Source organism: Besnoitia besnoiti, chromosome V (genome assembly GCF_002563875.1).
Source record: "Besnoitia besnoiti strain Bb-Ger1 chromosome V, whole genome shotgun sequence".
In the NCBI taxonomy this organism is placed as follows: domain Eukaryota; phylum Apicomplexa; class Conoidasida; order Eucoccidiorida; family Sarcocystidae; genus Besnoitia; species Besnoitia besnoiti.
Window position 1 is genome coordinate 4,023,749 of NC_042360.1, and position 25,225 is coordinate 4,048,973.

At 53.9% G+C, this 25,225-nt stretch overlaps 3 protein-coding genes across 3 annotated transcripts; 2 read left to right on the top strand and 1 right to left on the bottom strand.

The window, feature by feature from the left end:
* Nucleotides 1-299: 299 nt before the first annotated feature.
* On the bottom strand, nucleotides 300-1,701 carry BESB_063750 (uncharacterized protein; the record flags this gene model as incomplete). The annotated part of the gene is made up of 2 exons (XM_029364789.1): nucleotides 300-1,108; nucleotides 1,377-1,701. 2 exons carry the CDS (start codon nucleotides 1,699-1,701, stop codon nucleotides 300-302), a joined length of 1,134 nt encoding a protein of 377 aa, XP_029219497.1.
* A 2,139-nt stretch (nucleotides 1,702-3,840) lies between these two features.
* BESB_063760 (uncharacterized protein) lies at nucleotides 3,841-7,454 on the top strand (the record flags this gene model as incomplete). The annotated part of the gene is made up of 5 exons (XM_029364790.1): nucleotides 3,841-4,050; nucleotides 4,708-4,830; nucleotides 5,319-5,753; nucleotides 6,165-6,548; nucleotides 6,867-7,454. 5 exons carry the CDS (start codon nucleotides 3,841-3,843, stop codon nucleotides 7,452-7,454), a joined length of 1,740 nt encoding a protein of 579 aa, XP_029219498.1.
* A 1,930-nt stretch (nucleotides 7,455-9,384) lies between these two features.
* BESB_063770 (threonine synthase) lies at nucleotides 9,385-14,523 on the top strand (the record flags this gene model as incomplete). Its single annotated transcript, XM_029364791.1, has 11 exons — nucleotides 9,385-9,448; nucleotides 10,117-10,192; nucleotides 10,452-10,510; nucleotides 11,177-11,281; nucleotides 11,590-11,715; nucleotides 12,175-12,467; nucleotides 12,837-13,046; nucleotides 13,399-13,500; nucleotides 13,690-13,921; nucleotides 14,025-14,239; nucleotides 14,395-14,523. The coding sequence occupies 11 exons, from the start codon at nucleotides 9,385-9,387 to the stop codon at nucleotides 14,521-14,523; spliced, it is 1,611 nt and encodes a 536-aa protein (XP_029219499.1).
* Between the last annotated feature and the right edge of the window lie 10,702 nt (nucleotides 14,524-25,225).

The window sequence follows — 25,225 nt, forward strand, 5'->3', positions numbered from 1 at the left end:
GTGGAAACTGCCCCATTGAGCAAACCCCACTCTGGACTCGCGCTCGAAGAGAAAGGGCGAGAGCAACAAGCTGAAGACACACCAGCCGTGCCCTGCATGCCCACGCAGTGCAGTGCACTCAGTTCGCCTCGCTTGCTGGGGCTGCGGACTTTGAGGGTCGGAATTCGCAGCGTGGCCACACGCTCATCGAGAAACAGTTCAGAACAAACTCGTGCGATTCTACGAGTGGATTCCGTGATACCAGCTGAGCAGCTAAGCTCTCCGTTCTCCGCCCTCGGGCACATCTGCTGTCTTCAGGATCAGGCGCTTTGCGATAAAGGCAGTTTCATTCCCGCCAACCAGGTCTCGAGGCGCGGCGCGAACGAAGCAGACACAGGACAATCCACGAGCGCCATCTGCAGCTGCTCGACGTTCTCGAGGAAATCGGTTGGTGCCACGAACGGTGGAAAACGCAGATTTCTGGTGGCACTCACAAGCCTCTGGACGTGGTCGTCGCCGTCGACGGAAACGTACACTTTGGCGACGGAGGCATTTTGATTGAGCAGCACGTCGCCGACATCGACGCAGCACTTCAGGTATCCATCCACGCTGTCAACGCGCGCAAAGTCGTAGCCGGTGCTCTCGTCTGCAATCCATTCCTCTCCTTCAGCGCCCAGTCCGTGCCCTTCTCCCTGCGAGGCGATAGTGGTAGGCGCGGCGTCGGTCGCGTGTGTCGGGGGGGCGTGCACGGCCGCGAGGCGCCCACTACCGCCTAGTGGTCTCTGAAAAGCCGCGTCGACGAAACTTTTCGGCGATTCACAAGCGCCCCTCGTGTCGCTGCCGCGGCCTCCATGCCCTGAGGAGGCTTCCGGGACGCGCCCATCTACTGCAGGCTGCAGGGAGTTCGAGGTGACGGTCTGCCCGTCCTGCTGCGGAAAAGCGGAAAACATCTCCTCGTCACCCTGCGCGTCTCTCCATTCCCGGTCGAGCGCCTGCGCTTCGCGTTGCGCAAACAAGACGTCGTACTCGGAGTCGACGGAGTCTTCAGGCTCTCGCGCTCCTCGCCGAAGACGGTTGTACGAGCGGGGTGCCATGAAGGACCCTCGGCCTCGCGCGAAAACCTCGGCGCCTGCGGCAGGAAGCCACAGGCAGGCAGACGATGCGCGAACTCGGCGGTCGCCCCGCTGCAGTGGCTGAACCGCAGTGCGCTGGGGCGCGCATGACGAAGGAGGAAACAAAACCCGCGAACCCCAGACAGAAGGCATGATTAAGAAAAGGACGACGGCGTCGTCAGTCCCCATGTCGACGCACTGCCGAGGAAGGCAGTGGCAGACGAGGGGCATCCGTCTGCAGCACGCGCACTGGAGTCGCCATGGAGAGGGCATCAAGCAGCTTACCTCTTCGCGCAAAGTAGTCCTGCAGATAGTATCGGATTCGTGCCGCGAACCGCTTGTTCCACACCTCGCGTCGCTGGTCTGTCATGCCCCATCGGCTCCGTCGCCCAGGTGTACCCGCCGGTCGGCCGCCAGCTTTCGTCGCTCCCAAGCTCGTCTGGGCAGTGCAGGGGTGCTGACGCGAGAGACGCCCGGAGAAAACCGTGTCTCTGTGTCTGCAACCCGGCTGCACAGCAGAGCGCCCCCCGAAGCTGGGGCCCTCGGAGGCGCGTGCTGCCTTCGGCCGCAGCACTGCGGCAGGTGAGTGGCCCAGTGCACTCGTCTCCATGGCCAGGCAGGGAAGGGCAACGGCAAATGCGGCACCTGTCCAGCCTGAGCAGCCAAGGCCGGGAGGTGCATGGAGGTTCGCAGGCAGGATAAGAGCCGCAGCTCTTTGAACCGCCTGCGGGAGAGATTGGTGGAAACCGCCAGCACCTACGCTTTTACCAAGCCCACGTATGGCAACGGCCGGGGACCTGTGCGGCAGCCGCACGAGGAAAGAGAAGCAGGGAACTAGCTGCATGCTCAGCGTCCATGAGAGAGCAAGGACGCACACCCGAGTTCGCTCCATCAGGCGTCTGCTGCTCTGGCGCGAGGGGGGGGGGGGGGGGGGCGAGGAAGGGGCCAACAGGCCCCTGTAAATTCAGTACTCAGGAGGCGCCGAGCAGGCCCCTGTGAACTCAGCGGGTCTGCGCCGCGCTGGCGGCAGGACGGCGAAGGCGCGCAGTGTCTCCCTCCTGCGCGCGTAAACGAAGCACCCCCCGAAGGCAAGTGTGGCGAGCAAGAGACAGCGCGATGGGTAACGAGCGCACTCACCACAACACACACCCGCTGAGTAGAGCGAAGCTGGGCGTTTCTCGTGGTAGGAAGGCATTACACGGTTGAAGCAAGGCAGCTAGATCTGTTCAATAAGCAGCCTCTACCCTCACAGGCTAGCGCAGTCCCTAGCAGACAGTGCTGGGAATGGGTGAGCGGGCGAGGCTGTCAATGCGGCCAGATCGTCTCGTGAGATCTCGTTCATCGGCGCTTGCGTTCGTATCCAAATTGAAATCGCCGTAAAGAACTGCAGCAGCAGCGGCTTTCCACTGTGACGTGCTATCCTGATCCCTCGTCGCTGGGTCAGTGGCGTTGTGCACGTCAAACCGATTCATGAAAGCCGACACAAGTCACCCTTCCCTGGCACCGCGAGCCTGTAAACCGTGCTGGCATGAAGTTCGTATCTATGAGAGTGAGCGATACAGAACCGACAAATGATGTTCCTTCAGTTCAAGTAATTCAGCTGGCTAGTCCGTAATACGTCGGAGGAGCGGACGACGGTAAAAGACTTTTCCGTGTGAAAAGAGTTTGGCTCGAAACGAAGTAGGCATTCCAGACCGTGCTTGCTGAGTGGAGGCGCCAAAGCTCAAGGCCACTGCAAAAAGCAGATGATGAATGAACGTAGCGTCCCGTGGAACCGCCTCCGTGGTCGCGCCACAAGACCGAACCGCACGCGCGGTACGTTCCAGGCAAGCAGCTCCAGGCGAAAAGTACTGGGCACAATCCCCACCCTTACTGCCAAAGTTGTTACGAGTATGCGGTTTGCGCAACAGAGAAAAATATGGCGATGCGTACTTCCTTTGCCGTCCAACGGAAGCTTGGGTGGACGGATGAATCTGATGATCGGCGCCTCAACCAACAAGGCGACCGACAGGGAGCAGCGTCAGGGCCCCAAAACACACATCCCAGGAGGAAGGCGTTCGATCTAATACGGCTCCGATGGAACTATTGATCGACGAAGTACGAGAGTGGCCATGTTCGCGGAAGTGAACGCATAAAACCTAGCGCCAGCGTGCCGCGCGGTGTATTCACGAGTTTTGTTGAATGGGTTGCTCGTCATCGGTCGTTGCATGCGCATGCAAACACGCACAGACACGGTTAGATGCAATCCATACACTTTCTTTTCTGTCTCTTACATCACGGCATCTGCTGGTTTCTACGTCATGCGCCTAGTTTTGACGCTCGGCTATTGGCGTGTTTTCGTTCAAAGTCTGGAAATGGGCAAGGAACCACAGTTCGAACGCGTGAAGTGAGCGGCCTCGCAGCTCTACCTGACCGCAGCGATGCCGCACACCGTGAGCTTGTCCCGGCTTCCGGCAAGTGAATAACGGGCGCACAAGCTTCGACGTTCCTCACTTATTTAGTCACCTCCGTTGTATTGTTTTCTGTCTGCAAGCAGGTCGTCCGGGCGCCCCTAAACCCCCGCTAGAACCCAAGATTTCGTCCGTGATGGATTCGTGAAAAGCACGCAGTCTTTTCTGTCTCTGGCTTTCCAGTGGCTGTTCGGCACAGTGTCCTGCCATCGCAGACTCAGAACATAACTGAAGATGCTCAGGTTACGCTGAAGCGAGCGTCGCTTCGAGGGCGGCGGCAGAGCGAACCCGGAACTGGAATGGAGTACGAAAATCGACGCGCCAAGTCGCCGCGCGGCGGGTCTCTGCGGCAGCAGTCTGCGCGGCAGTCCCGCATGCTCAGCGCCGTGGCGAATGAGCTTGTGCAAGCGGTGGAGGAGACCCAGACGCCGTCTTCCATTAGCCGTATTGGCAAATTCATGAACATCGACGGTCACCTGCTTCAATGGGCTGCCAGCAAAGATATGCAGGTCGGGGGGGTAACCCGGGGCGACACGGATTTCTCCCCAGCCGCCACGCCAGATCCTATAAGTTACTGCAGCCGGACAACAGCCAGACAGAGGACTCTGCAGTGCTTGAAGTTGTCAAATTTCTGGCGAGGTCGAGGTCGGGGTCCGTGTGGCTCTGACCGCATGCACGTTGTCCTTGTTTGGCTTCGTGCTCCTGCCCTAAGCCGTTCAGGGGATGATCTTCAGAATGTCGCTTAGCGGACAGTGGCGAGCAGTGTGCAAGGCACGTCGCCTTGCCAGCTCTGCTTAGAACCGCAGCCTGTTTAGCACCCGTCCTACCCCTTCCCTGGGTTTTTTAGGCATGAGCCAACTGCGTACAGATAGAGGCGGAATGGGCTGCGGTTCAGTCGGGCGAATCAGGCCGATAGTCGTTGCCTTCTGCATGCATTTCAGCTTGACGAGATACCCGCAAGAAATGAGCGAAGAAACGACCACGTTCTGAAAGAGCAGGTGTTTCACGCGAAGCTCCACATTTTACTGAGCTACCCTAGCAGTGAGAGGCTCAGTTGTGTCAGGATCTTTCCAGCAAAATTTTCTTTTCACGTGATGACGTGGTTTTTTGAGGGGTTAAGTTTTTATGTTCTGTGGAGCGCCGAGTTCCTGCGTCCCTGCGCACAGGCACTGAAAAGCATTTGCAAGACTGGCAATAGCATTGCGGGTCTCTTGTTGGCGCACACGGTGCACCTTAACAAGGAAAAGGAGGAGCGACAATTGTACCTCCTCCTCGAGAAATGGAAGAGTGTAAGCACTCCAGAACCGCGTATGCGGAATACGCTTGCCCTGTTCAACTGCAACGCTATCAGCTGAGTGACGCGAGGATACTGTGACGGTGTGCAGCGGGCTCCACGTCGTCCCCTCTAACCCTCTCGGTTTAACCTGCGTCGGGTTAAGACGCTGCGTCAGAGTGAACTCGACGTGGGAGCGACGGTATCTCGTAAGCGGCTGGTGTGACGGATGGCAGCCCCCATGGCGGACGACGCTTTTGAGGGGGGACTCGGGCCGGCTGCCGGTTCCACATTTTTTCTCCGCAAACGAATGTTTCACTTTAACTTCGAGGGTACTTATTTCAGCCTTCACACTCTATACGAAGTAAATATATCGATTAGATTAAGGTTATTACGAATGTTTTTGCGAATAGTTATTGTTAAAACGTATTTGTTTAAAGCGACCGAAAAAATGATGGCACTATATTTGTTTCATAAAGTTTTGATACTGCGTTTCTCATTCAGTGCCAGCTTGCGCATGATGGAGAGACTGGCAGCGCCTCTGGGCTGTCATTCGTGAACCTGTCCAAGACATGCCGACTCAGTCTGTACTCGTGTCACGGCTTGAGCTACGCGGGCTGCGGATTCAATGCTGTTTTGAGCGGTAAGGTTGCGCGTCTTTCACACTCGTTTGGCTTCGGCTCCTGTATCCTCATGCCTCTCCGCGCTGAGCGCCAACTCGGAGGCTCAATCTGTGGCGCCGGGAAGGAGGTGGTCGCGGCAAGCCCTTCTGCATGGTCGAGCGCTCGCGCACTAGGAATAGGCACCGCTGGACACCGTGGACGTTCTAAGCGACCTTGTGTGTCTCTCAGTCCTTCGGAGAGCTTCATCGTTTTTGAATGCGAGCAGACGTGTGTCTGCGGCGCCTCTGCAGCCAGTTCTTCAGAGCAAATATCGAGGGTGCGGAAATCGGCAAGCAGACGGCACCGAGCAGGCGCGGCGGTGGAACTCACCGGCGGCACAGAGATAGGAGCATCCGTGAGCATGATTCCGGTTGACCTTTCTGCATTCTCGTGCGCTTCCCCGGAACTATAGACGTCTGCGTCGGTGATCGTTTTTTCTCCAAGAGGTTGGTGCAGCCAACTTCCACTACTTTTCTGTCCGCCGCTCCGTGGCATCTAACAGAGTGTCTGCACCTTGCGATGACCATGGCAGTACGCGTTATTTGTATGGACCTGCTAAATAACTACGTCTGTTCCGCGTAATACCCTCGCTGCAATTGTGGCGAATCCACAGCGTTGAAGTTTTCTCGGTGATTGTTCACTTATGTGGCTCAGAGAGACTCTGTGGTGTGGGGAGTCTTTCTCGCAGGCGAATGTCGACGTGGACGCAGCGGAAACTGTGGAGATCAAGAAGTTGATTTTACGGACCCTCATCGCCCTCTACAAGAGAGATGAGCAAACATCACACCAGACGATTCAGCCTGAAAGGAGAAGAGCTGCTGAAGTCTCCAGTGATGGAGCAAGAAACCCCGAAGACGCCGACGATAACGATGATCAGAAAGTGAAGCTGAGCGATCCCAGCCAGTGGGGTTGGGTCGACCTGTGGCAGCTTGTGATAGACCCCAGAGGCCTGGAGGGCTTCAATCGCACTTGTCTGCATATCTTTGCGTTGACAATACTTGTTTATGAAAACAAGGTGTGTATCAAGGAGTGCGGCAAGCGAATGCACGGATGCGCCAGCTACATCGTGCGAGTAAGCGTGCAGTTTCCAGTCTTGGAGCTTCGAGGGCAAAAGCACTCGTCAGCCATTAAAGGCTCTTAGTTGGCTAATCTCAGTGGTGCGTTTGGACGGTTGTAAGAGACACGGAATGACTAGACCCGAAGTGTGTGGATATTCCGTAGTACACTTGTTGCGCTTAGTGCTCGTCATCCGCCACTTCTCCCGCGATAAAGCGACGTGAACTTTGCCTCACGCTCGAGTGCATCTGCGAACGGGGAAGCAAAGGTGTTGTTTCGAGTGCACCGCCTACCAAGCATGAAATGATCCGTGTATCCTGTGTAATGTGTTCAGGCTGTCGCGAGGGAGCAAGAGAGCACTGCGTGCGGCGTGGCGACTGTTCATCGGGCTGCGTCGTGTGCGCAGCCCCCAGATTCTCCTGCGATGCTGCATATTAATGACAGAGGCGAGCTTCCGTCGGAGAGGACCCGGCAGGCAATTCTGTCTCCGTGGACCTACGGTCTGTATCAGAAGCTCTGCAGCGCACTGCAGTTGACGCCAGACGGTGAGCCGCTGGTGGACACCAAGTCGCTGCTCGACCAGTTGCGCCGCAGACAGGATCGTTCGCCGACGACAGCACAGCGGGAGTTGCCAGGGCAAGATGCACAGCAAACTCAGCATTCCTGTCAGGCAGCCGGAAAGAGCGTCCGTGGAGCCAGCAGCGACTCTAGAATCAATCGCCACAGGCGACGCCAGACCGGTCCCGCGACGCTGGATGCTTGCCCTAGTATCTTGATTCAGCGAGACGATGACGGGGCCCACGAGACTCTGAAAAGGCGAAAGAAGCCTCGATCTTCTTCACAGAGGGTGTGCGTCAGCAGCCTGCGGCGCCGTTCTCCACTGGAGTCTCCGAACGCAGCGGCGCAAGCTGGGGAGGCATGAGAGACGACCAGTCTCCTGGCTGCACAGACTTATCAGGGGCTTTCCCGACCGTCTCCAAGAAAATTCTTGACTTCGCGGCCGCACATCTCTTCGACTTCGAGAGCAACTAAATGCATCGGCGCGAGGAGAAAGGGGCGGGGGGGAGAGGGGGGGGATGGCGTCCTGCAGAGACATCAGAAGGAAAGCAACGCTGTGTCTTGTCAGCGCAATGGCGAATGTTACTGAAAAAGCCGCAGCAGACGGCCGACGAAACGTGTTGCTGGAGTGGTCGGGACTCAAGAACTAGACTGCGGGTTAGCGGCTGGGAGACAGTCAAAATGTTATCAGGTCATCATTTGGATCAGCTGTGGAGCACTAAGGCACGTCTCTTTCGATGTCTTATTTTGCCATTGACTGAAATGAGGGGCTCGACAGAGAGCCAAGTTCACCATCTCGTTTTTTGCTTCTGCATAGCATACTAGCATTGAGACCGCTCACTGCGTACGGCAGAGGCCGAAGCTCTGCTGATTCTATCAATTTGCAGTGTGAACTTGGGACGACGGAATTGTCACACTGTTGTCGTCAGCTTTGTCGTGGTTGAATAGTCTTCGAACTAGGAAAAGGAAGATGGTTTTCCACGGTATAGATATATGCAGCCATAAGGAAACGCTTGTATGCATTCAGCTGGGTGGCGGTCTTCTACATGTTGTTTGATTCATTTTCTGTGTGTCTGTCTAATTTAGTCGCTTCATTTTTTGCTGCTCCATTCAAGAGCTCAAGACGCGTAGTGCTAAGTATTCAATTACGCTGTCCCATAATTCTTTATTTAAAGGAAACTTCCACGATCGATTTACCCGGGAGGGACGAAGTCGTATTGGCTTCGTCACTTCCGGTCCCAGACACAGTACTGGGAATCCTGGAGTTTGGATTGGGGGCTGCTATCACCATAAATCGAAAACTTCTCAGGGCCAGGACGTCTATAAGAAGGACCCTCAAGGAGACAGCATCCGTTTCTGGGCTGTACATGTCGCCCGCAATACTTTTCATCCTAGTACGCTACGTGATGTCTCAGTCAAATGTCTGCACGTTGCAAAACGTATCAGGATAGAACCTCCTAAATCAGAAGAATTAGCTCCATGTAGGAATAAGAACGCATCCGGTTATCCCGTGTGGCAAGTAATACGGCGGTTGAGAAGTCGCATATTTCGTACGACATGATGCTTCCCTGTACACAAACATGAGGCAACCCATGTTCCAGGCGCGGAGCGCCGCGTAGATAAGGCATCTGTTGGTCGCTGCGGGGCAAAATACGGGCACAGGATGTGCATTTCGTACGAGCTGCACCACGTGAGGCTGCATCCAAGTTGCGTGAGCTTCGAACAAGGGTGTTCTCTCATGCGCGCACACCTGGCGTCGCGGGTGAGCCCATACAGTATGCTCACTCATGTCTTCTCTAAGAAATTACAGCGTTGTCGAATGCTGAGAGTAGGACCTCAGATTCCAACCAGTTCAGCCTTCTGCAGTTAGTCATGGTCACTGATATCGAAATAGGGCTATCTTAACCCCCCGCATGACCTGTGACAATTTGGCGTCTATTGAAAAGGCAACACCCGACCACGTGATTTACGTCTTCCATCATAACTGCTGCCTGAGAAGACATACGCCCAGCGGGCACCGGCAATGCGACGTTCTGCTGCACATGTGCTCCTCACGCTGCCGCCTCATTTTTTCCCACGTGGGAAAGTTAGTAAGCGGCCTGCAGATGCTTTTCGCGCGGTAGCGCGGGTCAGGGAGTTATATTATTAGCAAGCCTTCCAACTTTTGCCAAGTGAAGGCCGAAGTCTCACAGTTCGTCCAATCGGGATATAGTAATTCATGTGTTGCGTTTTTTGATTTTTAAGGCAGGTATTTTCGATTTCTCCTGGAACGGGCGTGCCCTTCCCAGTCAAGCATGAAATTCATCAGCACGCGCGGCAGTCAAAGACGGTACAGCTTCGAGGAGGCAGCTCTCGCTGGTAAGTTGCGAGACGTGTTCCGCTAAGATGCCACGATCGGCGTACGCCCGCTGGCATCTGTATACCGTTCGCCTCTGCAAATATCATCTATTCAAAGTTGCGAAGCTTGTGGCATTGTGAATCTGTAGCCGTCGAGAAGTCGTGAGGATGAATTTGAGAGCGGTCTTGAAGCCTGGGCATGGCCCGTTTTCAGAAGTGTTGTTAGCAACTGAACCATGTTCCTTGGCCACATGGTGGTCGTAGAGGCCGAGCCAACCAAATGACTTCCCTAGAGGGCGTCATAGTCATAAGTGTTTGATTGGGAAGGTGTATAGATGATCTTGAATTATCAGATGCAGCCTTGCAGGACTGCATGTAGCACAAGCAACCATCTTTCCCAGAAGGCGTCCCACAAACGTCTGCACAACGCCTGTATAGGCTTCCACGTGCCTGAGGCATCTGTGAGTATTTGTGGTATGGGCTGTTCCGCCGTGGGCATTCCAAGCATTTTACGGTAAGATTTCCCACTTCACCAACTTCCCTTCTCGAGCCGACCGCACGCCCCCTCCTCTTCTCACGCGCGACTCTGGACTGCGCTCCTTTTCTCAGAGTCTTCTGTATGTTGTGTCAGAACGCTTTTAGGGGTCATCGTATCCCTGATCTCGCTACACTCTTTTCTGTCTTTTTAGGCCTTGCCGAAGATGGAGGTCTTCTTATGTCTGAATATATCCCAGCAGTTGGCGTGAACTTGCAAAACAGGTGGAGGCAAGTGCATCTACAATAAAAAAAGCTAGATAGTTTATCCTTCCTGTTTGGGATTGTACGAGGGCTGCTACGTGTGAGGTCCACGTTATCATTGGGCCAGGGCCCCTGTTACCTTTCCTCAGCGCCTACGTGGAAGAGCAGCGATAGTAGCATTCAGCACTGCGCCGTTCTATGTCACGACTCGTCGAAGGGCAGACTCCCACACGAGGATTTATCCTATGCCACTGTGTATTATGTTGCCGCCTGAGTGTCCTAACAGAGCCCTGCCATTCCCCACATTGTGCGCTGAATTTCTTTCCCTCTTCATCGAACCAGCAGGTTAGTGAACGATTGCAAAGAAGACTAACGGTGTCCCTGTTGTTGATCCACATCTAAGAACTCGTGGTCGTGCTGACTGTTTAGTCCTTGACTGGAGTCATGCACGGTGACGAGCCGTACGTTCGGTCAGTTGTCTGTATGAAGTCTGACCTGTGAGCAGAGAGCTCGAAAGAATCGGCTGACCTCCTTACGGCTCTGCCTTCGCTGGCAACAAGGAGTTTTTCGTCCTTCGATCACCCTGATACCGTGGTGATCAAAGAGCTGAAACCGTGGTGCACTCCGGGAGCCGAGTCACAAGTGGTACAGTCTGCCCAGTATCCGAACTCTCCACGAATTGAAACCTCCTCGCGAGCGCCACAGTCCAACGAAGCACGAGGACCGCAGAGTGATGATATACCTCTGTACATGCTGGAGCTTTTTCACGGGCCTACGTTTGCGTTTAAGGACATTGCAATGCAATTCCTAGGTACCGCGCCGCAAAACCGGAAAAAGTAACATTCCAAAAACGTGGGACGGGTAGCTTCATTCAACGAGCTGCGCAAGTTCAAAGCTTTGCTGCCGCTCGAGTCATGGTTGATGGAGTTCCTCAGTGCGTTGACCCTATCATTCGAGTATGTACTGGTGTGTAACGTCACTGCATCTGCTTTTGTGGGCCCCTGTGCACAGGAGAGCTTTTGGCGTTTCTTCTTCAAAGGCGGACACAGCAAACACCAACTGGTTTGGTTGTCCTAGGAGCGACAAGCGGTGACACAGGAAGTGCAGCGATTGCTGGTAAGAACATTCTTCTACCGCGTAAGTGTTCCTTCTGTACTCGCTGCTTAGGACTCGCTTCTCTATCGCTCGGGTAAGCTTTCGTAGGACAGAGTTCTTGACAGGACCCACCTTCTCCAAGTGAGAGGGCAGTAGTTTCGGACGCCCGCGCCTGACTTCAGCACGCGCCATGACAGATATAACTACCAGTTTTGCCGGCCTCACAGCCGATCTCCTGGAGGGTGTCGGAGGACCGACGAGTTAACCGGACTCAGAAGGACTGTTCAGACTTTTCGCAGGCTTGAGCACCTTTGTCCCGCCCGTTGCAGCGTTGAAAAGAAAATCGCCGTTGCTTCATGTAGTAATATTGTTCCCCAAAGACCGCACATCCGAAGTTCAGAGGCTGCAGATGGTAACCACACTCGACTCGCATGTGCACTGCCTGGAAGTCAACGGTACGTCCCGCAGGGAACTGCACAGTTGTCGCTTGTTCCACCTGGTATCCGTCATATCCCAGTATTATCCTAGAAGCATGAGGAGAAGCTTCATGCCAATTCAACGGACACCCCGGTTTGTACGCATGCCTCTGGAATATCGACCCACCTCGCCGCTCTGGTTCCCTGGCGTCTCGAAACCGTTCCCTTCCTTCGCTTGTCGTTGTCGACAGACAGCTATGGGGGTGACGCTTCAGTATGTACAGAAACGAGTATGTAAAGTACTGTCTAGACATGCGGGGCGCGAGTGAGTATCTATCCAGATATTCAGTGATTTGTGTTTTTCGTTCGTGTTTCCAGCAGCAGTCTGTTCGTTTTTGGCTTGAGACTTGAATTGTTCCGTTTAGATTCTCCAGAGGTTCTGTTCCGCTCCTCTTCAGCTACATTGAAGCATCCTCTGTATTTCATCCAAATCACCAGGTACATTCGACGATTGCCAGCGGATGGTCAAAGGCGTGCTGGCCGACAAGTCCCTTCAACACAAGCTTTATGGGGCTACCAAAGAAAGTGGATTTGAGTATAATGAAGGCGAATCTTCACTGAGAAGGAAGGAGGGAGTTTCACAAGCCACGAGGAAGGAAGAAGAAGCATCAGTCAAACCCTCGGTCCAACGACGGTGGAAACTTTGTGTAGTGAATAGCATCAACTGCATTCGCATTCTTCTACAAGCGGCTTATTGGTGGTTTTCTGTGCTACGGCTGGAGCAAAAACTCGTTAGTTGCCGGGTTGGAAGCTTCAACCAATCGGGCTTTCCTTGTCCGGTTCAGAAGCTTGTTTGCAGCTGTAGTCTGTTGTCACCGTTGGAACGGCGAGACAGGAGCGTTGCAGTTTTTCCAGCGTCTTGCGGGCGTGGCACAGTCGGTCAGTAGCGTGGCGATGCGCTCGGGTTAGCAGGAGGGTACCTGTGCTTAATAAATCACCAGCCTGATAGTGGAAAACACCTGGTGTCGTGATGGTCCACCATCTTAACGCCATTCACGAGGATCCCTGAATCTGTCGTTCGCTTGTTTCCCTGGTCGAGCGGACCGTGCGATGAGGCACTGCGGCCCTACTTCATGTCTTGCGTGTGCTGGCATATGCAGACTGCTGCACCGGACGATGGTCGTACAGTGCAGGCTACCGGATTTCCGCCGAAATGGCGCTGCAACATTGTAGTGCCGACAGGAAATTTTGGCAACATATTTTCTGCATTCCTAGCGAAACAAATGGGCGCCCCAATTGGCAAACTTTTGCTGGCCACAAATAGCAACGATAGTCTGGCGTGCGCTCATGAATGCGGAGTGTACGACCAGGTACACGTTAGGCGACTCGCGGGACAAACAAAAGCATTTCTCACTGAAGGTTATTTTTTAGACTGCGGGCACACCCTTGACGATTGACCTCCCTCTCATAGGCCAGTCATCTAAAAGGCTTCCGTTCCCGGAGCCGACGGTCTCTCGGAGTTTTTCTCTGCGTACCGATGTCTATCAGCCGTCTCATGTGCCGCGTTCGTGTGTGATTGTATTTCAGCTTTTGAGCCACAAGACACATGCCGTGCACTTGAGCTGCCGTCTCTTTTGCACACGACGGGCGCTAAGGGATCCCCATCTGTTCAGCTAGGTCACTTGATATAGACCGGCGCCCCTGCATTTTGTTTCTCTACAGCGAAAAGGAGTCCGTGTCACGTCTAGTCCTGCAATGGACATCAGTGCTGCCAGCAACTTCGAGCGACTCCTTTTCAGCCATTGCAGCACCCCTGAGAATCAGGTATATGAGTCGACGGATATACATAGGAGTCACACGGAGGCTAGTGATCGTTCCTCAACTGTTTCGACTTCTCAGGGTGGAACAAGAAAGCTGCGGAGCAGGGAAAGGCCACGGTAGACGAGTGCGGTAAACGCACCACACACCTTTACACCTTTACGGTTGTCAAATTGTCCGTTTCAACCATATTAGGACTTGTCGGGGACTGGCCCCTCGGATTATTTTTGCAAAGTTGGACCCCACGCCGAAACTGTACGAGCCGTAATGGAACGCCTCGATATACAAGGCTACGTGAACCTAAGTGAGGGGTTCCTTGAATATTACAGACGCAACTTTATAACGGAGAGCGTGGACGATGCGGAAATGAAAGATGGTATCGCAAGAATGAATCGGGTTTACGGAGAAGTCATTGATCCTCACACAGGTAAGCAACTTGATGTATCCGGTGAGACAACACGGATTTTTGCTGCGTTTCACAGGTTCTCAAAGAAGGCGAACGAATCTGCAGCGCATGATGTCCTGCTCAGCGATCGGCTACGCAGCATACATTAAACATAAATCGAGACAACGCTCGCTACAAGAGGACGTGCCTGGAAGTTCAGAGAGGGAGCGCGATCAAAAAGCATCTTACCTTGGAAGAAGCAATCCCTGGTTGCTGGCGTCCACTGCTCATTTCGGAAAATTTCCGGAGACAGTTTTGCAAATTGTTGGACCGGAAAAATACGCCCGCATTCCAGTGCAGGTTTGTAGTCCTTGTCTGGGTTCCTGGCTGCCCCTTGACACGAGTAGGGCCGATTACTTCTGTTTTGCGCTTGCTTCCCGATGTTTTTTCAAGCCGGGTCGACTCCTGAATGAGGTCAGATGACTGCAGAACAAATCTGTTATTGTCTTGTGCAGCTGCGGAAGCTTAAACACATGCCTCAACGGTCTGTTACTATCGATCCCTCCACCGAGAGCTTGCGACGGTTCATCACCAAACACTTCTTAGGATGTGCGATCACCCCTGATGAGGAAGCAGCCGTCTAGGTTCGCCGTAGTCATCTGGATCATTCGCTGCAAGTCCACTAGGTCGACCTATGAACGGCCAGACAGCGCGGTATGGATTGAGGAGTCAGATTGGTCGGCGGCATGAAAACTGGAATGACGCAAGAGCTCAGTGTGATGGTGATTGCAGAAGGGCTGCGCTCTCGGTTTGGCAAAAAGAACGGCAGGCCACAAAGAGGCGTCGAGTTGTTGACTAGCAGATACTGTACGGCATACAAAGATCGAGATTCATCATGGCATGGAGTCGGCAGATGAAGACTACATGCACTGACGTGCGAATCCTGAAGCCAAGATGCACACACGTGCTTATTACATCTATCCTTCGAGGGAAACGCAGTCTGATGAGGGAAGGGATCCATGTCAACGTGCGGACCACGTGAAAAGGGCTAGGCGATTTCTCGCCTTACGCGACACTCGTCACGCTGAAGAGATAAAACGGATCCCACTGAGTACTGACGACGCAGAGCCACCTCAGAAGAGCACTGCGACAAGGCGCATGCACCAGTTTACACTAATTACTTCATCTTCTTCACACGATTCAACGTACTCGGAGAGTGCGATGAAGCAGGGAGTTCATGAGGGCACGATCAATGGAGGAGGTAACACTTGGGATCACTAACGGCAGACAATAAGCGTAAAAAAACAGGAGGCCAGTAAAATATCAAGTCGAGAAAGAGAGAGATACATGGCGCAAATCATGTATAGTGTTACAAGAAGTTACTGGACATTTCTTACTGCATTAGTCTCCTCCAAACGCTCGAACGTGCCATGGGTAACGTTTTGAACTGCTACGGAAATACCAGGCGCCAAAAGTCACAAGACGTGTGGCAAACGCCGAAGGGAATAAAACCGGTGCTTGCCTGTGATGCAGAGTTACCTGCCTGCAAGCAGCTGACACCGGCGGCATCGGAAGCATCCGCATCCGCTTTCTCGGCAGTAATAAAAGAGAAGTACTTGGCATAAAGTGGTGGAGTATGCCTTTCCTGAATCACATACCCATTATTAGCGAACAAGTATCTGTATTAGTATGGTCCAGTTTGAGCGGTGGAGAAAGTCCCGCCGAGCTCTAAATCTTCGAAGTGGCTTTCACACTTGTGAAGGAGTGGAGGGATATTTGACACCTTTTCTAGTTCCTCTCTACTGCTCTTCGGGAAAGGAAGCAATCATGCAGAAGCTTGAAACAGGCCAAATGTGTACGTGAGGGAGAGGCAGACGATAGGAGTGTGAGACAAGGGTTCATCTGGAAACGCTGAGGGCGCAACCGAAGGCCCACAGATGCGCTTTCAGTCGTATGGATCGCTCTCCATGTTTGTTGCCGATGTTGTCTGTGTTGGGATCTTCACGTGGGCGGACATCGTCACCCATAACGTGTCCGATTCTCCTTGTACGACGTGGTTCGTGAGATACCGACATTTGGGACAAGAAGCTACTCAGCTGATACTAGCTAACCCAGTACTTGGAGAGGTAGACTCTTGGGAAGTTGACTATGTGCTACGCCCCACACAAAGCTGAATCACGTTGCAGAGGCTCTACGCAGTAGCCGCCGCAGCGTAGAGCCTTTGTCGCTCCTTCTCGACAGACTTGTTGCTTAGACGTGTGTAGGGTCAAGATTGCTTCCGACGCCTCCCCTCCAACGGAGCCTCTCGACCCATTTTTTCCTTCTTCTTCCCTGCCAGGCGTATCCTATCATGCTGACATAGGATGCCTTTCGCTAACTCTGTGAAATGCATTTGCCGTTCTCATGCTTCTCCCCACCGTCTGCTCGATTAGAAACGTGCGAGTGCAGAGGCAGACTTCTTTTGTCAGGAGAGGGGGAACCACATGGAACAACGGTCTCCGTGAACGCGACTGAGACGAAGAGAGGAGGCTATAACAACACAAAAGAGCAAAACCCTCCTCTTGCCACTTCCCACGGGAGTGGTGCCCGTATACTTATGGTACGTCAGCATCCAGGCTATGATTCGTGTTCAGGAAACCTTGCACCTATTAAACTGGAACTTCGGGGACTGCATTTAGTCTGGCCATGTTCGGTTTCTCTGATTCGCCTTTCTGGTCTATTGAGTGACAAGTAGAAATGATATCGCAGGTCCATTCGACGGTATATGTCTCGAAGAAACTTTTCGTCGTTGACATTGGAAATGATCTTTGAACTATAGTCGCCTGCGTGATCGCAACACCTGATCAGAAAAGAAAGATGGGGTCGAGTACACTCTGGGTCTGCTCATATTCCTAAGGGACCGTTTCGCACTGCTGCTCCGTAGTGAGGCAAATTGACCAGGTTCAAGAAAGAGAACACTGTACGGGATTGAATCAGGATCATGCCAAACTATGGAGAAGTGAAAGCAATAAAATGCATCGCGGACCCACACATACCCACACAGCACGCTGTGTCTCGCTCGCCTGGCGTTGCTTCCCTTTCTGTTTGTCGGTAGTGCTTCGATTAGGGTGTCTGCGGCAAACGCACGGCGGGCTTCCTGCACAAAATGACAGCAAAGATACGCTGGAGGGGTGACTTTAAACAGAACCTCCGTCGCACCAAGCGTGCCTTCAAGCCCGCCTCAGATACGGGGCGGGGGGGGGGGGGGGGGGGGGGCGCGGAGGCCGCGTGAGGGCTTCATAACCTCAGACCACGAAACCGGCTTCGACGAATTCGTGCTCAGCAAGTGACCATTCGAGAAGGAACGCCATAAAAATAGCTCCACGATCAACCTGCCAGGTGGCGGAGCAGTACAGGTAAGAGCACGCCTCTGCTCAATGCCGGATGAGTGAAGCATCTGAAAACTGAGGACCTGTTTCTCCCGCCAGCCGATATACCATATCAGAGCCCTCGTAGAGCAGCAATGCGCTTTCCTCAGCAACTAATTGATCCCGTGCGGGAGATAACGAAGGCTGCCCGCTTGTGCCTCTGTCCAACTAGGAAACAGACGGAAGTGGAGCCGAACTGGAGGATCTTGTGCTGTTGCAAGCTCTTGCACCCATTAACCGTAAACACCGTGTAAGGCGACCGTGCTGCGTCAAACTACGTAGAAAACGTATTGAGTACTTCTGTACGGCAAAGTCCCGCCCTGGGCTTCGCCACGTCTGCCCCTTGGCGCTGAAGCCGGGCACGAACTTCTCGTGGTGAGGTCGCTCAGGTTGTTCGCTCGCACCCTCTTCCTCTACGATCACACAAGCAAGATCGTCTGTGTCACCAAAGGTGGATGCATTCCGTCGGACAATATATACCTGCATCAATTATATACCTGCATCAATTATCTCGTCATATGCCATACTCGTATCGCTAGTTTGCTTGTCTACTATATCTCAGCTTTCTTCTTCACTTCCAAATATACCTCTGTCTTTTCGCTTCCGCTAGCAAGACCTTAGGTCTTCGTCTCTGCTATTCACTCGTGCTTCTCCTGCAGCTTTTCTGGCCGGAGCCTGTTCCCCCTTGCATGCTGTTTCCCTATCCAGATGCTAGTGCGGCAGGAAATGTACGTAATCACTCCGTGGCGCCCATCTGTCAGCGCAGACGAGTCGCTTCTCCTCTCACCACTAATCAAAGGTACAATGGACCCAAGAAGACAGATTCTATGTCACGGCAGCGTGCCGCACAAAGGCGGAGAGATTTGGAATTCTAGAGAGCAAACACCCACAATACAACTGGCTTGAGCAAACGCGTAGAGCGCTTTTCACCGTGATCCTCATCTCTGCCGTGGTGGCCCTCCAGCACGAGGTCACCTTTGATCGCGCTTCTTCGAGCTTTTGAAGTTCCTCTCCCATTTTCGTACACTCGCGGTCCTGTTTCTCGGCTTCTTTGAACACGCCTCCGGGTGCCTGTTTACGCCAGCGATGCATGTTTGAACGAGGTTAGGGTTTGGGATATTGCAAACGCTGTTGGGGGGTCGGGGGGGTGGAGATCTCCAGCCACTCCACAAAGTCCCTCATAGATGGCGTCTGCGATGGACGCAGGATACTGACGCAAGCGCACCACACCAAACCGATAATCTCGGCGCTCAGATGGATCCAGACACGTGGCCATTGCATTTACATTCGGGGGTGCGCCGCTGTTGTCGCTGTATCACGCTTCCACAAATGCCCGGTCTGCGGGGCGGCTCCGATGAACGCACTTTAGCGAGTGCGTGCTGGAGTCCTCAATGCCACATTGGCAGAGGCGCTACTGTCCCCACAGAAACGTCTCCTGAAGGCGCGTAGTCCGGCGAGGGCCCGGAGTATGATCTGTGGGGTGCGGTCGCAAGCCCTGATGTGAGCGACGCTTTGACGCCTGAGGCGGGGGCGCAAATACCGTCGACGTCTGATAAAGCATCCCAACGCTCAGGAAGCGACGATAATGGAACGCATGTGGCGGCGGCCGCACGCAGCGTAAGCGGCATTCAAAGACTGGCCGACATTAGCATCTACGCAGAAACCACCAACTGGTCATGCCAACCGACGCCCAAAGCAAGACGCAGCGGGCGGATGGTAGCGTCGCAGGCCCACTCCACCACGCGCGCTGCAACAGATATGCGGAAATCTGAAACAAACGCGCAGCGAATATACGCGGACGCTGCCCCATATCGGCACGCAACTGGAGCCTGGCACATGACCGATTCGTGTGGCCCAGTACGCTTTCTCAGTGATAAAAACACACCCTCAGGTGTCCCTTGTAGCACGTTTCGTGTCCGTCGCCCCCTCCGATGACATCCACACGCACCTCACAGTATTCTCGAACTCCTCCATCAAACTGAACAGATCAAGGCAGGCGCTGCTGCGCCGTCGCATCACCCATTGCTTCACAGGCTCGCTCCTCCAGAAGCAACGCATTTGCTCTGCGTCTTGGTAGTGTACGTCGCGATCATCTCTACCACAGTAAACGTGTGAGCACCCTCCGACACTCTCATCATTTGTGATCCTGGCTCCCTCCCCTACACGCGCTGTGCGCATGAGGCCGGGTCCGTGGCATTCTCGACTCTGCCACCAATATCGACTACTGCGCGCTCATACACGCGCAGAGCAACGTCATTGCATACAGCAGCCGCACCATGCCCTCGCCACCCTGCGGCGTACGCTGCACACTGCCAGAGTCGCGTGTTAATTCAGAGGGCGAAGACTGGAGACACAACCGTGTGATTTTCACAGAGGGACAGCACAACCCACAGGAAACAGTTGTTTAGGGTTCAGGGTTCAGGGAATAGGGTTTAGAGGGTATTGTGTAGATTTCAGGATGAGGGTTTTGGGTTTATTCTCTGGGGGGCGGGCTCGCAAACGCGGAGCCGGCAAGCGGCGACAGTCAGAGACCGCTTTTTGCGACACATGTGTGTATGCATGTTGAGTAGAGAGTCGATTGCAGTGCGCGCGAGTAGAAAAGCTTTGTAAGCGTTGCATGCATCGCGCAGTGAACCGCATTGACCAGCGTCCACGTCCATCGGTGCCAGCGGCCGCGTTCTCGGGCTGCGGAGCAGCTGTCTTCGTCTGTGGATGAACACACACGAAAGAGTGCGTAATGAAGGCGCATGCGATCACGTCAAGCTACACATGTATGCAATTACATATACATATACACATGTCTACATATATACATTTACATATATATAGGTACATGCATGGGCGTAGGTATGCAGTGTGCTCTTGCGTCTCCTGCGTGTGCGCCCTCTGCTTGCGCTCAGTCGGCGGTGTTTTTGAGTGTGGTGATCAACAACTTTGGAAAGATCAACTCGACTGTCTTCAAGAGGTTTTGCTCCACCACGCTTTTGTCGATCGTCGCCGCGAGCGTCGTCGGGCGCTTCCAGCTCCGCTGCGATGCGTTGACTGTCTCGCTGAATTTGGCAGCCGCGGCCTCTCCGCGCGCGACCTCGCTTGCAGCCGTCTGCTCCTGGCTGGTGAGATCCTCACTCCGCAGGTCTCTCGAGGTGCCTCTTCTGGCTCTCTCTCGAGTGAGGCGCGCTTTCAGACGCTTCATCCAGTCGCACCTTACGCGAACTGCGTTGAGCGTTCGCGTGACAGCTTCGTCTCTTCGTCTAGGGACTGGGATAAACCCTAAACCTTTGTCTTTCTCTCTGCTTCCCTTGTCGTCTTCTTGTGCGGGGCGATGCTTGCTGGCAAGTACCCGGTCACATGCCCAGGCATATTGCTCGGCCTTATGTCATCTTACTCTGCTCTGCGAATCCGTGTGGTGCTTTATGCATAGGACGGGAAAACAGGGATACTGGAATCACCGTTTCACCCTGGATTCCTTTGAATTTCGTAGAGACTTCCTACGTGTAGATTTTTATTCACAGCCAATCATATGTATATATATACTTGAATATGAATATGTGTATGCATGCGTGTGTGGAGGTTCGCGCTGTCTCTGTTGGGCCGGAGGATGCGTGGTCGCGAGTCACCTGAACCTTCCCCGCGTTTTCTCCCTCAGCACTATACATATATGTTCATAGATATGTATATATGCATATTTATATGTATTTCTATGTTCAGGTAGACAGCGGAACAGGCGATCGAGTCTTGCTGTGTGACTCGTGTTTTGTGCGGCTGTTTGTTGGCGCAGTGCGGAGTGTTTCTGCCGGAGACTGCGGTGGTCTGAGTAAAGTTCCTTTCGCTAGTCAAGTTCCACAACTTCCGCGCGACAGCCTTCGAGCAGCATCAGCGCGTAAGCAAAGCAACGCGCGAGTTTCGAGAGGTCGCGCCTTCGCCGAGAGAAAGCCGAACCTGCGGGAGTTGAGAGGAGAAGAATCTCGCTTTTGTGGTGCGTGTGGCCCGTCCCGTGGTCGACCGATCGCGTCTCGACAGCGTCGCTCTCTTGAATCCCGCGCTGAGCTCCGGCGTTGTTTCGTGGATGCCTTCACATGTGCCTCGGTGCGGCGCAGGCCCATACCTAGTTCCCTGTGTGTATGCTGTCTCTTCGCTTCCCGCGCTGCGGCCGCTTCGCAGCCCTAATCCGGAACCTGCCGCACGCTGTCGCACTCTGTGGGAGGACTGGGCTATGCCTTCCCCCCCTCGCTGAGGTGCCCGGAAGGCTGTATTCTTCGCGTTTTGATGTGGCAGAAGGGCGGCCATATGTGCCGGTTTGTCTGACAGCTCCCCCCCTCGCTGAGGTGCCCGGAAGGCTGTATTCTTCGCGTTAAGATGTGGCAGCAGGGAGGCCATATGTGCCGGTTTGTCTGACAGCTCCCCCCAACAAATTTTTGCTTCGCGGGATTTTCTGTCGGTGCTCTCGCATGCCTTTGGAGTCGGCGCCAGGCTCATAGTATCGTACTGCTACACGCCTGCCGACTAAAACGGTTTGCCGCACTTTACCTGGCGGAGGCGCTCCTCCGTTAGGCCGCGCCCAAAGGCGAGTCACCGACGTGCGCGTCACTTCTGCAGTGAGCAGCGCTAGGCGCGAGACGACAACTGGCGATTCGGCTCAACTCGAAGCCACCCCACTGATGGCCGCGTACGAAGCGAGAGATGAAGCCCCGGCGGATAGTCACTTTTCAAACGCACGCTCGCAGAGCATTTGTACAGAGACAAGAGCTACTTATATTGGAATATTAACGGTGCGTGGGGTAGGTCGGGATCTCCCCCCAGCCATGAAAGCAGTGCGCACGGAGGCCAACGAGGCGAGCACCCGGACATCTCTTTTTGGCATGTCCGCCCCAGAACTTCACGAAAAATTGCGGCTTTGGAGCGCCGTCAGCGCCACGCAGCCTGCTGGTGGAAAACAGGCATGTCTCCCGTACATCTCACTTCCAAGCAGGACCCTAAACCCCAAACTTTTTTCAACCAAGTAATGTGTGCATCTGCACGACACTTTGAGTCGAGCTTCTTGGGCGCGCGCTCTCCCGTGGTTTTCTGTCGGACTGGATTTGCTAGCGTCCAAATATGCATTCGAGGGAGGGTGGGCGCAGCCTGTGGATGAGCAGAATGCAAGAGTTTGGAACTGCATTGCGTAAGTCGCTGAGAGGCCGGTGATCTTTTCGAGTGTCCTTGCCGCGGGACTGCGAAAAGCACATCCTCATGGCGGTGCGAGACATTTTGGGTCTTCTTCAGTGAAACCGGTAAACACGCACCTTCACGATCTAGACCAGTCGTCCAACGCCGAGTTTCCCCAAGAGAGGAGTAGTGTATATAAAGCTAGGGACTTTGTTTGGTAACTGAAAATTACAGGGAGTCTGATGTCGGTAGAGAAGATGGCTCTAACGTTGCAGCATGTGCCGAAGCCGTTTTTTTGTGTGCGGAGGTTGCACCACTTGTGAATCCGTAAAATGTGTCGTAAGCTCTCGACATTGGTGAATATGTCCGTGGGACTTGCTCAGGATCTGGATCTCACACGTCAAAGTTCAGTAGAAACCATACAGCGTTCGCCGCTCATGTTCTAATTGCGAGTCTTGTTACTTTCTACCGAACCGCGCTGTCTGCTGAGGCGTTCCAATTTCAAGCCAGTACGGAATCTACTAGAACTCCTGTAGATGAGAGGGCCCCGTTTGGAAGACGTGTTCGACGCAGGCGGCTCCTGCCGGGAGTGACAGGCCGCGAGAGGAGGAGGGCTGAACATTTTCCACTAGACGGATGACAACTTCCTATACTTATGGCTCTCAGGCGTGTGCGCACCCTCCTACTGTGGTTCACGTCTCTTCGATGGACATCGCACTTAAGCGGAGACAAACGTTTGATGCCACTCGCCGCTCCCATATCCAGGGGGTTGACGTTATGTTGTGCCAAGGTGTTGAGCGAAAATGGCAATTCCTATTGAAGTTTCGGTATCCTGGGATGCACAGCGTGCACTACATCCTGCAATGCTTAGCGCGAAGCCTTCAGTGGAGCGGCCGCTACCTCCAGCTGCCCCCATGCCGTGTCCAATATATGTCCCAACTGACGTGGTTGCTCACGTTTCAACTCCGCCGTGTGGAAGAGAAAGCTCTCCAGGCAGCGTGCGGGTTGAATATGAAATTAGGTGCCTCATATTCGCCGTTCTGTAGGACCTGTGGCACGTGTGTTCCAGCACTCGGTGGTCGATTTTCATAAAGGTCTTCCATTTATCAGCAGTTGAGCCCACCTCAGCGTATTTTTAGAACGTGCTGGATATCTGTTGTCTGCAATCCGTCCTTCTTTCATGGGAGTCACAGATCCGATGCAAGCTGGTTGCTGGGTGACGTCTGCACGGATGCAGGTGCCCATAGGAGGCCCTCGAAGTTTGGAAGCCGGTGGAGAGATGATTAGGTTCAGGATCAAGGTTTCGGCGTGCGCCCAATCTTCCGAAGCTCATGGCTGTCGAATTCAACGCTTGCGGGTGAATCCCTACCGAAGAATGGATGGTGCTGTCGGTCACAGGCTGCGTGAAAAGCTCAGAGGCGCATGTTAGCTACAGACGTATTTCCTGCATGCTATCAGTCGGTGCAGGGCATAATTCCTCCCGAGACAGCGTATATATGACACAGTTCGTATACAGCGAACCCAAAATCAGCGGGTGCCGTCGCCCGGCGCCGCGTGACGGCTTACGTACGACAGACGCACCCAGGTTCTGCGAGGCGATCAGTGCCTACACCCGCCAAATCATCTGCGGCCGCATAACCACAAGATTTGGGATCTTAGTTATCAAAGGTAGTTTGCCTATCGTTCACGGCCATTTTCCCCTTCCAAGTGTGACACACCCCGGCAGTCAAAAACATATTGATATCTTGACACGTCGTGGACGCTCGATTCACCAAGCACACACGCTGAATGAAAGTAAAAATAGTTAACACTGCTGGCTCACTCCCCGGCCAGTGACCTGGGAGGCCCTGCAGATGACGTGTATTCAGGGAGGCGCGAGGACTGTATCGCCTTGTCAGTGCGCCTAGCAGAGCTTCCACTGTATATTGTATTCACGTATGGAAGATATGTGCCGTTTGCCGTAGGCTGCGCATGGCTAGCGACAGCGCGTCCGGAGATAGAGAACCGATCGAGCAACATCACTGATCCGGTTCGTATTGATAGCCTACCTCCGGCTGGCAGTTATAAGGCCCACATCCGCCTTGAGGCTTAGCATATAGACACGTTCTTGAAACGTTCACGTTGAGATGCCACACGCAGCAAAACGCGGCTTTCTTCTGGCTGTTTCCAGCAAACGTTCAGTTTTATCCTTCTCCAAGACACCATCGCACGCTGCAGGCGTTTCATCTTTGCCAGTCAGTCAACGTGGTTCAGCCTTACTACTTTGTCGCCCAAGTAGCAGGTGAGCGAATCATGCAAGCTACAGTCCATCAAGGAGCCGTTATAAACATGGGTCCTGCTCAGGGCCTTCGAACGCGTTGTACGGAAGTGGAGTAAGTGAACTACGGGCGTTGCTGCCAAATTGTCAGCCAGGTTTACTCTATTGGAGCCCAGTGGTTTCTACGCCACTTATGTAGCGGTCAAGAGGTGTTCTGGTGCCTTTATCACTTCGACACTGGAAGGCGATTTGTAAAGGTATCAAACCTGGCCCGTCTTGCTTCCGCATCCGTCCGCCAGTGCCTTGCGAAGACAAAACAAACCCACCATTGTTTGAGGCCAGTCCGGAGCCGCCACGCACTCAGCCGGACCTGGGTTCACTGCCTGGTCGCCTCTGATCGGTCGAATCGGAACAGGTTTGGTTGATACCTGCATGCGAAAATTCCGCATAGCCTACATTACCTTATTTATGAAATGTGTACAACGGATACAATCCAGGGTGCTCGCTCCTAAGATCCACAAGCCGCCACCACTCTTC